The 16,243-nt window shown below is 37.6% G+C and overlaps 1 protein-coding gene across 1 annotated transcript; it reads left to right on the forward strand.

Annotated features, from left to right (window-relative positions):
* Positions 1-10,395: 10,395 nt before the first annotated feature.
* LOC125663998 (uncharacterized) lies at positions 10,396-15,972 on the forward strand. The gene is made up of 4 exons (XM_056142865.1): positions 10,396-10,600; positions 11,071-11,129; positions 14,028-14,068; positions 15,684-15,972. Exons 1-4 carry the CDS (start codon positions 10,396-10,398, stop codon positions 15,862-15,864), a joined length of 486 nt encoding a protein of 161 aa, XP_055998840.1. The 3' UTR covers positions 15,865-15,972.
* The last annotated feature ends 271 nt before the right edge of the window (positions 15,973-16,243 follow it).

The raw sequence follows: 16,243 nt of genomic DNA on the forward strand, positions 1-16,243 counted from the left end.
GAACCCCAAAATGATAAATGATATTCATATTTATTTGTTAAATATTGTAGTATAAGATTGATTAGAAATTAAGATGTTTTTTTTCCTAAATTCAATACAATACAGTATCTTCAATTTCCCGGCGAGTTTTCCATGGTCGCGCTTCCTCATAAATTCCGTGTAACATTAGCCCAAACCTGTCTTATATACTACATCTTTGAAATAAATTCCCTCTTCTTGTTCCATTGCTTGATGTTTGTTTAAATAGTTAAACATACAACTAACCTTCGAGTCAATATAAAGCCCGGTCAGTGGCGGATCTAGAGGGGGGGGGGGGGGGGGGGGGCGAATTAACGTAAAGTTAGTAAAAATGACACTTAACAAATCTGTTTTATGTCGACAAGATCCACTCCGTTATGCAGACGTTCCTCAGACAAAATTAAGACTATTGTAAGGTATACTAGAGAATACCCCTTTATATTCTTACATGATTATATCAGTCGCGTTTTCTACATTTCAAAGTTCATGCGATAAATCGCTCTATCGGCGCAAGTAGATGTTATAACATTGAAATATTAAGTGCATGTAATTAGAGAGGTAAAGCATGGTCAGGTTTATTATTAAAATGCTTGTGAATGTCATAAAAATTCCTAGCTTCGTTAATGTCGAACCTCGTCAAATTTGAGGATACTATTCACTAACAATGATCGATTATAACAGCATCAAAATAAATCCTACTTTCCCAAGCAAGATTCGCAGAGATTACATGTGATCACCTCATGGTTTGAAACACAATATCAGCAACCGGTGCCGATCATCATTTTTTACCAGAGCAATGCCGTTGTTAAACGAACAACTTACTTACATATAAGCTTCCTTTCAGGGGAATATGAGATCAGTTTGCATTTCATCTGGATTGGTCCATCCGTTCGTGACCTACATTAACTTGAAGACTTAAAGTAGGTCAAATAGTTTTCCGGGCTGTTTTTGATTATGGATACAGATATTGCCCTGATATTTAGTCATAATCTTCCTCTTGGAGGAATACAAGTTCAGTTTGCATTTCAGCTGGATTGGTCCATCATTGACCTACTTTTCAGCTAAAAATTGGTCAATCATTATGAATACGGATATTGCCCTGATAGTTAGTCAAAGGCTTCCTCTCAGAGAAATACAAGTTCAGTTTGCATTTAAGCTGGATTGGTCCATCCTTCACCTACTTTTGGACTAAAAATAGGTCAGACAGTTTTCTGAGTTTTTGTTTTCATTACGGATACAGATATTGCTCTGATATTTAGTCAAAGACTTCCTCTCGGAGGAAGACAAGTGCAGTTAACATTTTAGCCGGATTGGCGCACTACGACCTACAGTACTCTAGGGATAGAAGTAGGTTAAACAGGTTGAATTTTACTGTCTGACGGGCGTATATTGTACCGTTTGCGGTACCCTTGTTGACATTTACAATGCCAATAAAATGATCGATGAATTGGCACGCTGTTTTTGGCTATATTTAGCTCTAAAACTTCAATTATTTCGGATTTCAAACATTTCGGTTGAGCATCACTGAAGAGACATTATTTGTCGAAATGCGCATCTGGTGCATCAAAATTGGTATCGTATAAGTTTTACATTGTGATACCATCGACATAGAATAGACAGTTGTTGGCGATTCCTTTCGACTGTGCTCTCATCAGCCAACAAGGAAAATGTTTCAGCATTGCACAGAGAACTTAGAACATCTTTTTCAATTGCCTCACCTATAGCTTCTATGATATCACTCGCCGACTTTGATGAAAGATATGTAACCGCAGGGTCATCATCAAGGTATATTGAGATATCATCACACCCTATCTGTCCAATAATTCTAATTAAGTCCTCAAAATTTCATTAAGTGCCCATGTTTTCTCTTGATTATAAAATATGCACACAAGTCATAATTTTTTTCCAAAGAAGTTTTGTTTCTTGTCACTTCTGCAGAAGAACCTGGTGAATAACCCGTGTGCCTGCTCAGCTTTTTCTGATATCTTATTCCAAAGTTTGAGAAGCGGTTTTTGCTTGTCAGTTTTCACATACGTATACTTTTCCACTGAAAATTTATACTTGTTGCTGTCTTCATGTTTGGCCAACTTTCGTGAAGGATGGGTTCTAAATATAGTCCCCTTCTCGACGAATGCTCGTGATACACCAGCCTCTGATAAAGGTGACAATAATTCACAATACTTGCAGGAAAACCCTCCCTTACTTACGCTATAGTAAAGCCACGGGAATCTAGATTCGTATTTAACACTTGAAAACTGTCTGATAGAAGAGGTGCTTGTTGAGGGACAATCATCTTCCGATTCTGAACCTTCACTTTCACAAACTGCTTTCGGTTCTTCCGCTACATGGTACCGATGGTACAGGCGTGGAAATATCGGAATGTTCAGACGGCTTGCTAATTGCCAAGGTCAACGAGGTTTCAGATCGATTTCTCGCTTGAAACTGCATTCACACACACACACACACACACACACACACACACACACACACACACACACACACACACACACACACACACATCTTGATTGTTGGGATTCTCTCTCATTTCATTCACATTTGCAAAAGGCTTATTATAGAAAAACCGCTTTATTGGCTTTATGTTACAACTATCAGACATTTTAATTTTCTTGCAATAATATTTCGAGTTATGGTTCGATATGACGTATGGGTTAATGTTTGCAAAACGCTTGCACATATGTACACAAAACTTTACATTGGAAACGCCTTAAAGACACCGATTTGTCATTTGATAACTTGTACTTTGAATCATTCCATTTCCCTTCATGATATCGAAAAACAAGACACTTTTACGTTTGAATAAAAGTGAGAATTTTTCTTGACAAATTGGGAAAAATGCTACTATTTTGCAGTGGAAATGGGGCCCAATTTCGGCCCTCTACAACAGGGTGGAAAATCCCTGGGTTTAAACTGGGTAATGCACAATTTGCCACTGCGAATTTGCAAGTCGCCCTGGGACTGAAAATTGTCTATATACTACTCAAAATTTGATAAGGATCACAAGGTTATATGTGTGTAATTTACCACTAACATAACAAAAGACATAAATTTGACTCAGAAACGTGTTTACTCAGGTTATGAATGAAAATTCATGAACGGCATGAACTTTTATCAATACAAAATGCTTGAAATCTGATTACAACACCAAAAGGCATTTCATTACAAAAGGTTAACAGCAAACCAGAGAAAGAATTACACAGTTTTTGGGGATAGTCCATCATTACACTTAGTCGATGAAGTGTTAATACCGGGTATGACCTCCCCTTGCATCAATGACGGCTTGACAACGTCGAGCCATGCTGTCAATAAGCACCCGGATGTTTCCAATGGGAAGGTTGTTCCACTCTTCCACGAGGGCGTTTCCGAGCTCTGCCAAAGTCGTGGGTTGTGCTCTACGGCGTGAAAGGGCAACCTGCAGCATGTTTCATACATGCTCAATCGGGTTCAAGTCCGGCGAGCGCGCTGGCCAGTCCATACGGACAATTGTCTTCTGCTGAAGGTACTGCTCCACCACCCTGGCGAGATGAAGACGGGCGTTATCATCCATCAGGATGAACTCAGGGCCAACAGCACCAGCGTAGGGTCTGACGTAAACATCGAGGATCTCATTCCGGTACCGCACCCCCGTCATTGTTCCTCTCTCCAGGACATGGAGATCTGTTATTCCATCCCTGCTGATTCCACCCCAGACCATGATGGAACCACCACCATAACGGTCATGTTCACTGATGTTGGCATCATGGAAACATTCACGTTGTCGTCGCCACACTCGGTGCCTCCTGTCTGTAAAGTCCAAACAATACCTGGACTCATCGGTGAACAGAACTTGAACCCAATCGTTCTGTGTCCAAGTGACATGATCTTCAGCCCAGTCCAATCGCTCCCGCCGGTGTCGAACAGTCAGAGGGACTCGAACACATGCCCTTCTCGAGTTGAGACCTGCATTGTGAAGCCGATTCCGTATCGTTTGAGTGGACACATTCACCCCCGAGGCGTTCAGGAGGTCGTTACGTAGGCTGGTTGCTGTCCAGAAGGGATGGCGTCGTGCCTGAAGAGCCACAAAATGGTCTTTGCGTTGGGTTGTCGACCTCTGACGACCACCCCCATGTCAGTGGGCTGCTGTACCAAGTTTGCTGTCGGTTCCAGGCCCTGTTTACAACGCTCTGGCTGACGTTTAGTGCATTTGCAACGTCACGTTGTGAATAGCCAGCGTCAAGCATTCCAATACATCTGCCCAGTTGTTCTGTCGTCAGGCGACGCCTTACACGTTGAGGGGGCATTGTGTTGATAAACATAGTGTAAACACTCAAGTGAGTTTGAAATTTTAGAAAGAATCAGACACCGATGCCTGAGTGAAAATCGTGCAATGGTAGCAAAAGCATAAACTGTGATGAGAAACGCATTTCCCATGACATGAAATGCACGTGCAAGTTTGTTGAAGACGTTTTTGATTTCACTTGGACACAATATTGCCAGTTATGCAGTTATTAATTTTTTAAACAGAAAAATATCTATGATCCTTATCAAATTTTGAGTAGTATATTTGCGGGAGATTTGAGCAGCAGTGAGAGGTCAATAAATTGACACACCCGATTTTGAACTTGAGTTTGCTGGGGATATGTTCCCCATGTAGATCGTGAGAGCGTGTTTGTTGGGCAAGGGGGTACTGGTAGAATTATAAATCGATCTGAGGGTTGAAGTACTCACTCTGACTGTCTTGACACGTGCCGTCCATGGTCTCCATGTGGGTAGGGGATCTAATGCGGGTGCCAACGCAGGGACGACGGACAGAGTAGACTTCCTCCGGCTGGTCGGGGTGGGAATCACCAGACTGGACAACCTGGGTGGTGGTGGGGAGGGGGCATATGCAACCTCCGCAGGAAGCTCTGGCTGCTTCTCTGTTAGGGGTCTCCTCCGAACCCCCCTTTCCTGGGAAGGAGTGCCGATTGTCTGACGGCAGTATTTAAACGCAAGTTTCTCTCTGGGGTTCTGACAGGTGGCATTTGTTATTGATTAGTCGGTTATATGGTGATGAATTAAACAGATGTTGGCGGATTAAAAACGCAATTTTTTTTGGCAAGTAACTGGTGTTTATGCAGGTCACTTCCGGTGTTGCAGACATTGATTAGTTCTTACCGATAACACTTGCACAAGGCAGTAGCAATTGAATGTAAATGTTTGAACGATGTAAACACTGTGTCCAAAATTGATTACTTGATATAAAATCAAATGATCCTGATCACTTGATTTACTTCATTTCTGCATTTGAGAATGGAGAAGACTTTATCATATTGTCGATATAGAGTGTTAATTCGTGATAAGCTATGTCTGACACCCCGAACTTATCTAGAACGAAGAGAAGTCATTTAATTATTTTTCTTTCTGGCCTTGACTCATTTTACTGTACAGTACAGATGGTTAGTGCTCATTTGAAAGAAAATAGTTTTCCCTGCATGATGTGATCAGAAACTGTTATATTTTCTATTGTACATTTAATTCCAAAGGAATCGGAGGACCAATTAAAGGGCTCTTTGTTTACGACTTCTTTTCAAAACGGTACTTGTGTATGTTTACACATGTGTAATGATTTGTCATGATGCTGAAAGCTAGTGTACATTCAAATTTGATATATACTCCTGGAGTTTTTCATTTGTTGAATTGTATGTATTTAGCAGACTGGGATCCTTGTTTGTAATGTTCGTAAGCTATTGTACAACAAAGCAATTTCTGTCTGCAAATGTACTTATCTTTCCTTGATTTTTCGTTCTTTATCGACATTTTTAGAAATAAGGACGTTTGTTCAAGATTGCAACTGAGTATATATTATGCACATTTTCAACTCTCCGATACATGTTTTTTTTTTTTTTTTTTTGCAAAATTTTATTTCTTTTGTAAATTGTTCTCTAATCTGCAACTTAGTCGAACAGGGAGGATTCAAGCAGGAAGAGCTTTATCAATGATATCTATATAAAATAAATGATCTGGGCTTTCCTTTTTTCTAGTATTTCACCGGTCGCAGTAGCTCAGTGGTAGAGCGTTCGCTCAGAGTAACCCCCTCCTGTTTCGGAATGAAGAAACAACCCATGGTTTGTGACTGTGACGTTGTGGACCAGCTTCTTGCTAGATTTAGATGACCCTATGATACGCATTAACAATTATAATTACAAACACATATGTATACATGAATGTCGTTGAAAAATTTATACATAGAGGATATCTATATTGCGTGTTTGATATTTGGTTTATCCAACGAGTTGTTATGGTGTATTTATTCGCGAGGCTTGCCGAGAGAATAAATACACCATATCAACGAGTTGGATAAACCAAATATCAAAATACGCAATTATAGATGTTCTATTTATTTCATGCGTCTTCTTTTCACTCAATTTTGAGATGATCCCCAATATGGTAGAAACAGCTGATTGAAGTTGTTTTGAATCTGTGGCTCAGACGTCGTGCTTAATCTGTCTTCCTTACGCGGGAAAAATAGTGCGCTTGTAATCCATTGATATATAGTGCAAATGGGCATTTTTATAAAAGAAACCATGGATTAAAATTGTTTTAGAGGGGATTATAGTTTATAATTAATAATAGGTTTGCCATTCCAACAAAGTAACAACTATTGACCGAGTATTTTTTTTTTTTTACGTAGGCCTGACCTTCTGATGAAAGTTTGATGTCGTCGTCTTTTTCAAACAAACATGTGTAACAACGATCAATGAACGTAATATTTTAATGCCACGTTATGAGAATGTTCAACTGTTTGCAATGAAAAGTAGAAGTGTTTGTGCATTTGGATTTTATTTACGTAGTTTCTTTGGATCCGAGGGCGAGAGGAAATCTTGAGGCACTTTAAATAGGCCTAGCCTAGTAGGTAGAGCTGTTGAGATTCGTTACATTCAATATGCTCCAGAAAAAAGAGACTGTGCTTGTGAATACTTGGTACCGCAGCATGTCGAGGTACTTTCGATTATGCTTGTCCAGTAGGCGGTCGATTCCTTGTCGATGATAATAGTGTGCACATATATTTGTTTTCTGGTCGTAAGTTTTGAGTAGTTATTGACCGAGCTTGCATTCTTATGGCCGGTAAATTTGCATTATATGTCAGTGGGGACATCATTTTAATTTTACTATAAAATAGATTCTAAATAGATACAGAATATCAAGTTTTACGCTTTATATCATGCATCGATATGCATAAACACAGAAAATATGTCATCCAAGCGGGGACAGTGTCAAAAGTAGTTCGGACCGGAAGTGCTTTATCAAACGGGTGTTTGATAAAGCTAATGCTTTATCTCACTCTCAATATACACCACACGTATGAGATAAACTATATTATATTTCTGCTGCCTTCACCTGTGACTTGCTTAAATCGTTTACGACTTGTTCTGAACTGTATGATGTCGATTGACAAAGAAGGTATTGCAGTCTCATATTAATTTCCCTAGAGGTGTTGCATGAAAGATAGAAAAAATTAAGTTATTCAGATATATGACAAAGCCAATTGGAACGTATGTCTTGATTCAATAATTTTTAAAAATAAGTTTAAAAGACGTGTATTGACAAAATTAGCCAAAATATTTCGAATTTAAATCAAGCAATAAGCGATTTATATGATTTTTAGCGTTGAAATGGAGGGGTATCCCCGAATTTAAGAAAAACTGCCTCTGTGAAACAAAATAAATTTAGCACGAACATGTTCTTCGAGTTTTCCTCTAAAAAAAACTGTCACTTTGAAATTTTGTTTCACGATGGCATTTTTTTGTAAATTAAAAAAAAATCGAAACGACTTCACTGGTATTATTTTCAACTTCACCTGTACGTTAATTTTCATTAGTGATGTATGGTCTGCTGCGTGGTTCAGTGGATAAGGTCGTCGACTCTTCTCTTTAAAGATGTTTTCTATTTTTAAAACGACCGGGTTCGACTCCCTCACGAACACATTTTTTTTTCTTCATATTACGTTTTCCATCTAGATTTTTTTTTCTTAATTGAAACACGCTTCTAGTTTTTATAAATGTTCCATGTGCCGAGTTTGAAATAAGCTTCCAACCTGGACACTGTCTAGTTTGTGAATAGGACTCTCAACAAACACGCCGAATACAGCATGCATTACCTGTGTTTTAATAGTCAAGGTTGCTTGCTAACGAGAACTTGTATGTTTTTCTGAACGAAAGTTGTTGACAAAGGCATGGTGTCTTTTACGAAAAACCGTTGTGAACTTTGCAAAGTTTTGGAAGAAAAACTTTAAGGCCAAACGAGGTAAATAACCGTTAAACAGTTTGAGTTTATATGTATTCCAGTAGCAAATTCCTATGTTGAATCAAATTTTACAGGTGCATGTACATTGAATAATGTTGAATTTTATTAATGCGTGTTAAACTTCCCATATATTGTTTTGTGACCAGAGTCATGTACAGTTGCCAATTGTTGGTTGTAGAAAATAAAACATACGAGTATAAGAGCTTTTGGACTGTAGTAGTATAGAATATTGAATATTTTATACACTCGTAACATGTAACCGTATACATTGTATCTGATACCCAGGAAAATAAGAAGACAATTTAATTTTCACGATTTCAAAAATTATCTTTAGACTACATGTATAATGTATTGACAAATAAAATGTATTAGGCTTGTCCCTAATACTGTTGAATCCTTCAGGTATTTAAATGGCTAATGCGCAATGAGTATAAATATGAATGAAGGTCAGTTCTACGTCACGAATGTTGGCACGGAGCTCCGATTAGGGAAAATTCCCGGTTCTGTGCAACACCCTCTTTCATTCCTTATTTCTACTCTCAATCTTTCTAAGTCACTAATTGTGTGAGAAAAATGTCCAAGTATTATCGTGAACTTTTAAAGTTTGTAAAACTGTGAATAGCACTGTCTGTGGGCATAAAACGGAGGGGGGGGGGGGTGTCACTGTGGTTTGCTTTGCATTAGCGGATGTGCCAAGGAATTGGAACTGTACATGTAATTAGATCTGAGCAACAAAAAAACCAAAGGTATATTTGGTACATTAAACGAGCCCCCAATTTAAATCCGCCACGGTCACAGTCGTATTTGGACGTACGTCAAGACGTAGACATGACATCAAACATCGTTCTACCCTACCTTTCATCAACATTGGACTTCGTTATACATTAGGCCTTATGGTGCACTGTATTTTGGAGCTAGGAGAACACTAGATAAGGATGGTAATCCCCGTACATGAAAGTTTACAATCTTAGTACAAGGTGTGACTTTGCGAGATATCCACCATTTCTGACTAGGGACTGGGATCTGGGAAAAGAGTACCAATTCATTTCCCATAGACCTCAATGCTAACCTTTGGCCCTCTCACTAATTAACTATATCGATTTTAAACAAATGACCGCAAACATTTCAAAGTTCATTCCAAGTGTTGATAAAAAAAAATGACAAAAAATATATTGTAATGAAATCAATAGATTAACTGACCACCAGTCAGAGTCAGTTAACTGGTACCAATACAGATATGGTAGAATTACTTCTTCCATCTTACACAATGCTTGTCATTATAAAGGAAATGACCCCAATAATTATATAGTAAAACAGATTTTGAGCAATGAATGTGCATCATTTTCAACGCCTGCCACTATTTATGGTAAGGAAAGAGAAGTTTTGGCAAAGAAATTTATATGAAAAAATGTATGTTGCAGAACACAAAGGTGGTAAGTTGAAAACTTCAGGTCTTATAACTGATTCCAGTAAACCCCATTTAGGTGTTAAGTTTGATTTTTGAGGAGTTCCAGATTTTCTTTAAACTTGCAAAGGCTCCTCTGGCTTTGGATAGACAGTGGTCAACATCGATTTCAAGATCTTCAAAAGCAATGTAATTTCAGTTCTTTTATGTGGTTCAGAATCCTGGAAAGTCACAAAAACCATCTGCAATAAACTTGATGTTTTCCAGAGGAGATGTTTAAGAATAATTTTAAGTTTTTTGGCCAAATAGAATGCAAGGTGAAGATAACGAACAGTGATCAATCTCATAACTCCTACAAGCAATACAAAATAGATAGTTGGGCAAACACGGACCCCTGGACACACCAGAGGTGGAATCAGGTGCCCAGGAGGAGTAAGCATCCCCTGTTGACCGGTCACACCCGCCGTGAGCCCCATATCCTGATCAGGTAAACGGAGTTATCCGCAGTCAAAATCAGTGTGCCAAGAACGGTTTAACAATCGGTATGAAACACGTCAGACAGCATTTGACCCAATGCGAGGTTGTATTAATATCAAACAGAGAAATTTACAACAAAACTAATTAAAACAACAACAGTAGCAGAGGAAATTAAGAAGAGGAGGTGGCGCTGGCTAGGCCATGTTTTGAGAATGGATCCCACATGTTGCTCTAAGATGGACACTAGTAGGGAAGAGAAAAAGAGGTCGCCCAAACGAGACATGGAGGAGAACAGTAGAAAGAGAGATGAAGGAACAAGGATAGACTTGGGGAAAAATAAAGACTTGGTCTCAAGACAGAGTATACTGGAGGTCTCTAGTGGAAGCCTTATGTGCAAACCAGCACGAAGAGGACTAAGTAAGTAAGTAAACCTCATTTAGGTGCTTCACCAGATGGAATGTTACAATGTAAGTGTTGTGGGACAGGAGTACTTGAAATTAAATGTCCATACAAATTCAGAAATTTCACTGTAGATCAGATTTTCAATGAAAATTATCATGTTCAAAAGGATGAGAATGGGTGTATGAAATTAAAAGAGACCTCAAACTGGTACACACAAATTCAGACTCAAATGGTAGTCGCAAATGTACAGTGGTGTGATTTTGTATTTAGAAGCTGATGTCAAAAATGGAAAACACAAAATTTACAGTGAAAGAATTTACTTTGATTCATCACTGTGGAATTCATTGTTTACGGGGTACTGCTTCCTAAATGACAATGGCATACATTTTTAACCTGCTTTCTAGATGGCCACCTCAAAAACTTTCCAAATACATTGGACATAAAAGTTATCCATGTAATAAAAATCTGAGAAACTCTTGTTTTAGATATTCCAAACGGATCATCAATAAAACACTCAACGAAGCCTAAACGCAAACGAACAAGGGTAAGGATAAATTCCTGGAATAAAGTTAATTTTCGTGCTGGACCAGGTTTTCCACGTCTGTTTCTGTGATTATTTGTCTCATGAGCAGTAGATTGATCTGACCAATATTTCAATGTAGGGCATTTTGCAGTTAGAATATTAAAAATACCAAGCAGCATTGCCAGTGTTGGTAACCCTGTATATAACCTAACATTTTCATCATTTTTAGTAACAGTGTCTGTAAACGCTTCCCTCAAAAGAGTGGTCTTGTCATTAAGTTTTGACTGAAGCCGTTTGATTTCATCAGACATACTTTTAATGTCGTCCATCGTTGTATCTATCTTGGGGCCTGATGCCTGGTTTTTATAACAAGATCAGGTGAATTCAAACAAATTTTCATAACACTTTATCAAACGAAAACATAAACATCTATAATAATTACCACATACATATCCTGTTGGACATCTATCTCTTTAGAAACAAATGGGATGTCATCTTCCTCATAGTAATGTGAATTCTCAAAAATGTTCACAGCATCATCACCATCATTGTCATCACATGCATCGCCAAGGAAATCACACTGTGTAGAGTTACTGGTTCTTCTGTAAAATATTTTCCCCATTGAAAAATGTCATTTTGAATTTTATATTTTAACAATAATAAAAGCTATCAGTGCATGTTTATTTAAGAAATTTACAAAAATAAAAGAAACATACATGGAGCACTAGCTGCATGTCAGAAAATCTTATTCCAAATAATGAATTTGATATTTGAAAAATGCATTGTAAAAATACAAAGTTTACTGTCGTCTGTTTAGGCTCCTATAATGGTTACTTGATTATTATTCGTTGTAAGTGCAAATAGTTCTACTTATCTACTTAAGCATGCTTTTTTGTAATTGTTGTAAGGGAATAATGTTGGTACTGATGATTCTGGCTCAAAATGGCACGAACAAATCTTTGTGTACTTGTTCGGTACCCAAGATTTCTCTCGTCTGATAATCCTTATCCACTGCTGTCTAGCTCGCGGATTAGTCATTTTCGGCAACGAATAAAAACTTGATGTCTTTCATATGAGGATATTTGTCCAAGTTGGTGTATTTCCTCGTCGAAGACGTACATCCCGGCACGCAACAATGATACACGGGCATAGTTGTCAATGTATACAAACCGTGACGTAAATCTGTCCCACCTTCTAGTTTATAATGGGACAAATTTAACCTCCTACCTTGAAGAGCGTCGTCAAGGGAGAGTATCTCGAAACCGGCGTATTGGGTCACGCGCTCGTCTTTTCCATAACTGGTAAGAAGACTCGGACGTGGATCGGCGCATAGATTGCATCAAATCGATGCATATATTCGCCGGAAGCGCACATGTGGATGAAGTTAAAAGGCTAGAATAGAATCCCTGTATGTGTTCTTTAGATTTTTACCACAGATTCAGTTTTAGTATTATTAACGTCTTATTAGTCCCCTACCGACGAAGTCGAAGGGGACTTTACGGACTTTTTGGGTTGTGCTCACATAATTATATTCATTTGATATTTGGTACATTGCCTTACCATAACAAGGTACAGATCAAGTTCGAATTTCGTTTTGGTCCGTTGATTTTTCACTAAGTTATGGCCCTTGGACCTAGAAAAATAGCATGAATTATCAGTTTTCCGGACTTTTTTTTATGTGCTTGCAAATATTCATTTGATATTTGGTACATTGCTTTGCAAAAACAAGTGACAGATCAAGTTTGGATTTCGTTTCGATCTGTTGATTTTTCACTAAGTTATGAATTGTCAGTTTTTATAACTTTTTTTGGGGTTGATTTTACAGATATTCATTTGATATTCAGTACATCATGATTTCTTTACCATAACAAGTTACAGATCGATTTTGAAGTTTTCCTGGTCTAGGCTTTGTACCTGAATAGTAGTTGATTTCCAACCATCTCATAATGAACTTCGAATATTGTTGCGGTCCAATAATTTTTGTCTCCGGTAGGGGACTATATATTGCTATGAAATACTTTCAGAATGCTTGTTCACTCTTAATACGTAAATATATAAGTGGAAATTGATAGTGTTAGAATACCTTAGACATGTATGATATCTTAGCTGCATTTGAAAGCTCATAACGTACGTCTTTGACATCATAGTTACATTCGTGTACACATTGGCAACCGACTCTGGTTCATTTGCGGTTACGGAAATGGACGAGTAGTTACGATTGTTCTGAGATTGGTGAAAAAATATTATTTCTTGTCTAAGGTTCAGATTTGACCCAGATTATTTCCCGCACTTAAGTCATTAGAGTTCACAGCACGAGTCAGCGCCGATACATACACTGCATTCACTGTTTAAGCCGCGCTGGCTCGCTATTAAAGAAAATCTTCAAAACTTATTTTTCAAAATAATGTTTCTTAAACTGAGGAAAAATGCCCCTATGGTTTATCAATTCAAAAGGAGGGGATGATAGTTTTAAATTAATGAAACCAGTGACTGGGGGCGAAGTAATTTGTTGTTTTTGTGAGAAAAAGTAGCGTCAATCAACCGGAATTATGTCCTATTTTGGCTGAAACAGCAGACTTTAAACAATACCAAACCATTATTATATATAGAATATGAAACCTTTAAAGGATCTGGTAATCAATCAGGTATGTCCATGTTAGGTGATAGTACCTTAAGACTATTACATCTTCCTTCCTAGTATTATTCTCAGTAGATGGTACTATGAACCCTATCAAATGATTTTGATAGAACGATATGCAAAACGGTATTTAGATTAAATATCTTGCCATGACTTTTCATTTATTCTATTACTTTTATTGCTTGATTACTTCATAGCCATAACATAACTCTTCACTAAAAAGATTAAATAATTAGGCTCAGTGTTTTTGGAGATTAAACTACGGATTAATATTTTTTCAGATTCGGAAACAGCACCATATCCGACCCCAACTTTTCAAAAGGTTTGCATTTTTACATATTTCCGGTGTTGACATAGCGATCGAACGGTCACAATGCACCTGGGGTAAGTACGGTTCTCGTTGCTTTATTAACAATATAATTTTAAGGATTAACAAGATCTGATGAAGGAATGATTAATATCGAATGATATGCAGATATATCATGTGACCAACAGGCGACAAGGCTTGTACAATGCGCCGGTAAGCATGGGGTCATTTGTAGCATATGATATAACAACTGGTACATTTTTCTGTTGTTCAGAACTTGTTGGAATATTTTTTTATTGTTTATGTGAAATGGTAGATAAAGCAGGTCGGCAGGGGACTAGAAAAGGCACACGGTACAAAAAAACTGTAATATATAGACGTGTGTAATTGAAGTAATCTTGGCAAATGCACCTACTAAAAATGTAGTCAGAACAGTTTGAATAGACGTCTATCAAACATTATGTCTGCAAAACTGTTTCACAGATTGGAACAACAGAGAAATATACTGTTAATTCGCAGAGGATGTTCCCCTCTCGTTACACTGAAATAAAGATAGAGGGAAATATATCAAACAGTTATGTACATAGTATAATAGATATATGAAATTCATTTCAGAGATATACTTTGCAGTTTTACGTGCACAATGTGCATATTTGTAGTGTTTCTACGCTTCATTGTATGAAATTATCAAAGACAAGAGTTTAAATCAGCATGTAAAATTTGCACGTAAATCATGTATATAAATGAACTAATGTTATGCATGTAGTTATGTAGAAGTGTCAGAACTGATCCCCCACCCTTAAGAAATATCAAAATAAAGCTTTGTAGTTTGTTATGATTTAAAACTTTAGGTTGGATTTGGTCATTTTGCGCTATGAGGTTTAAACACCTGTCTCGTTTTAAACGTGGCGTTTTTAATTTATACTTGTATAATGTTAGAAAATTCCTTGATTATATGTTGCTTGAAATCAAATACAATGGGATATCTTGTCAGCAAGTTAATGAATTGTGCAAGGTATAAACTTATGAATTTAATACAATATTTAATCCTTTTCAGTAATTGAAGTTCTAGTCCCCGATGCCCCTAAGATTTAGGTGAGCTCACTTTTCATCTCAGCATCTTGTTTCTCAACATATGCTGTGTATAAAAGAGATATTTAGATCAATAGTGAGCTCGTCTCTTTCTAATGATTTAGGGGACATATTAGCATACATGTTTTATTGATTGATTGAATATTGTTTAACGTCCCTCTAGAGATATTTCACTCATAGGGAGACGTCACCATTTGCCGGTGAAGAGCTGCAAAATATAGGCCTATGCTCGGCGCTTATGGCCTTTGAGCAGGGAGGGATCTTTATCGTATCACACCTGCTGTGACACGGGACCTGGGTTTTTTGCGGTCTCATCCGAAGGACTGGGGCGCCCCATTTAGTCGCCTCTCATGACGATCTAGGGGTACTGAGGACCTATTCTAACCCGGATCCCCATGGGATGCATACATGTTTTACGTATGCTATGTATAAATATGATCATAATAAACAGCACTTTAAGACGTTTCAGTTAAAATTTGGATTTAACAAATAAAACACATTATACTAACAGCTTAATTTTATGTCATTACTCTTTTAGTAGAAATTCGAACGTGCAAATAAGTACAGTGTATCAGAGAAAGATTTGGCAGAACAGGAACACCTTGTTTCATACCAGGACCATGAAAAGATGGACTACAGCAGCAAGTGTGCTTTACTTCATGATTTTTAGAAATCATCAATCACTTGATCAGCAGAATTTCATCCTACTATGTCTATAACAAACGTCACACAAAAATTATACATTGCTTCTCATTATATTGATGTAAAGAAAATATAATCATTCTGAATTTGGAGTTCTCTCTTATAGTACATAGAGTTTCAAACTAAAGTATGTGTTGTTTTCCCTTTAAAATAGGGTAAATATGGCACAACGTGATTGAAGAATAAATTTGATTTTGTTTTTCAAAATGCGTGTCTTCCTGTAATGACAGCTGTAGTTTTTCGCGGACCATGTCACTTTATTGTTTCTGCGTGAAAATGCAACGCTAATCAACGATGCCTTGTTTTGCTGACCTGACAGATCCAAAGAGATACTAACTCTTTTTAAATATGAAACCCCTACCGATGCTGGAAATCAGGTATGTCGATTCAAATTGA

The sequence above is a fragment of the Ostrea edulis genome, chromosome 1 (genome assembly GCF_947568905.1).
Source record: "Ostrea edulis chromosome 1, xbOstEdul1.1, whole genome shotgun sequence".
Lineage (NCBI taxonomy): Eukaryota > Metazoa > Mollusca > Bivalvia > Ostreida > Ostreidae > Ostrea > Ostrea edulis.